This window comes from Lagopus leucura, unplaced genomic scaffold (genome assembly GCF_019238085.1).
Source record: "Lagopus leucura isolate 7727_CA_CO unplaced genomic scaffold, USGS_WTPT01 30735-0_obj-0_obj, whole genome shotgun sequence".
NCBI lineage: Eukaryota > Metazoa > Chordata > Aves > Galliformes > Phasianidae > Lagopus > Lagopus leucura.
The window spans coordinates 1-2,309 of NW_024967733.1; the positions used below are offsets into that span (position 1 = coordinate 1).

General features: G+C 57.9%; 1 protein-coding gene across 1 annotated transcript; it reads left to right on the plus strand.

Moving 5' to 3' along the window:
* Positions 1-682: 682 nt before the first annotated feature.
* Positions 683-2,159, plus strand: LOC122193280 (proto-oncogene vav-like; the record flags this gene model as incomplete). The annotated part of the gene is made up of 3 exons (XM_042894026.1): positions 683-815; positions 1,837-1,946; positions 2,058-2,159. Coding segments are annotated over 3 exons (345 nt in total), but the record flags the coding sequence as incomplete, so codon positions are not given.
* Between the last annotated feature and the right edge of the window lie 150 nt (positions 2,160-2,309).

Below are 2,309 nucleotides of genomic sequence, written 5' to 3' on the forward strand. Positions count from 1 at the left end.
GGGATATCAGGACACCAACAGGGACACCATAAAGGACATGGTGACAATGCCATGGGGACATGGGGACATCCATGGGGACACCATAAAGGGCATGGTGACGACACCATGGGGACAAGGGGACACCAACAGGGACACCATAAAGGACGTGGTGACAACATCATGGGGAGATGGGGACACCCATAGGGAAACCATAAAGGACATGGTGATGACACCAAGGGGACAAGGGGACACCAACAGGGACACCATAAAGGACATGGTGACAACACCAAGGGGACATGGGGACACCAACAGGGACACCATAAAGGACGTGGTGACAACACTAAGGGGACACGCGGGCACCCATGGGAACACCATAAAGGACATAGTGTTGACAACACAGGGACATGGGGACATTAACAGGGACACCATAAAGGACATGGTGACAATGCCATGGGGACATGGGGACACCCATGGGGACACCATAAAGGACATGGTGACAACACCATAGGGATATGGGGACACCAACAGGGACACCATAAAGGACATGGTGACGACACCATGGGGACATGGGGACATTAACAGGGACACCATAAAGGACATGGTGACAACACCATGAGGACACGGGGACACCAACAGGGACATCCCAGGGATGCTCTGGGGTGTGGGGTGGCCCTCGGGGACCCATCAGTGTCCCTGTCCCCAGGTATGGGTTCCTCCTGGACAAGGCTCTGATCATCTGCAAGCGCCGTGGGGACGCTTACGAGGCCAAGGATGTCGTGGACCTACAGAGCCACCAACTGAGGGACAGTGGCCTCGGGCCCAGGGATGGCAAGAAGGTACCGTGAGAGCCAGGTGGTGGCCAGGATTGGGGGCCATAAGTGTCCAAATTTAGTGGCCCCAAGTGTCAGGTCTTTGGTGGCCCCAAGTGTCCAGATCTGGTGGCTCCAAGCTCCTTGTTCCTGATGTCCCCTTTGAAGTCTAGTGGCCCCAAGCACCCAGCTTTTGGTGGCTTCATTGAAATCTGGTGGCCTCAAGTGTCCAGATTTAGTGGCCCCAAGTGTCAGGTCCTTGGTGGCCCCAAGTGTCCAGATCTGATGTCCCCAAGCACCCAGATTCCTTGGTGGCCCCATGGAAGTCAGGTGGCCACAAGTGTTCAGATCCTGTGACCTCAATCCCACAGCTCCTTGGTGGCCCCACTGGGGACCGGTGGCCCCAAATGTCCAGATTTGGTGGCCCCAAGCCTCATGGTCCTTGGTGGCCCCAAGTGTCCAGATCTGGTGGCTCCAAGCTCCTTGTTCCTGATGTCCCCTTTGAAGTCAGGTGGCCCCAAGCACCCAGCTTTTGGTGGCTTCATTGAAATCTGGTGGCCTCAAGTGTCCAGATTTAGTGGCCCCAAGTGTCAGGTCCTTGGTGGCCCCAAATGTCCCAATCTGATGGCCCCAAGTGTGGGGGTCCTTGGTGGCCCTAAATGTGCAGATTTGGTGGCCCCAAGTGTTGGGGTCCTTGGTGGCCCCAAATGTCCAGATTTGGTGGCCCCAAGTGTTGGGGTCCTTGGTGGCCCCAAATGTCCCAATTTGATGGCCCCAAGTGTGGGGGTCCTTGGTGGCCCCAAATGTCCAGATTTGGTGGCACCAAGTGTCGGGTCCTTGGTGGCCCCAAATGTCCCAATTTGATGGCCCCAAGTGTTGGGGTCCTTGGTGGCCCCAAATGTCCCGATCTGATGGCCCCAATCTCCCCATTCCTGGTGGCCCCATGGAAGTCCGGTGTCACCAGCTGCCCAACTCTTGGTGGCCCCATTGAAACTCGGTGGCCACCCCCCACGCCTGGTCCCTGCTGACCCCCCCCCTTTACCCACAGTGGTCCCACACCTTCCTGCTCATCAACACGGCCGGGCTGCAGGGCTACGAGCTCTTCTTCAAGACACGCGAGCTGAAGAAGAAGTGGCTGGAGCAGTTTGAGATGGCCCTGTAGGTGACCCCACAACATTGGGACCGGATGGGATGAGCCCCACTGAGGGGTTGGGTGCCCCTATGGGGGTCGAGTTGCCCCCCTCAGGACCCCCCCTCATCCTTGGCCAGGTCCAACATCTTCCCGGAGCACGCCCTGGCGGATGGACACGACTTCCAGATGTTCTCCTTTGAGGACACCACGTCCTGTAGGGCCTGCCAGATGCTGCTGAGGTAGGGGGGCGGTGGGGGGGGGGGTCATCAGGGGTCAAGGATGGGGTAGTTTGGGGTCTGGGTGGGTCAAGGATTGGGGTGGAGTTTGGGGGGCTCAAAGATTGGGGTGAAGGTTGGGTGGGTTTAGGATTGGGGTGAAATTGGGGGGGG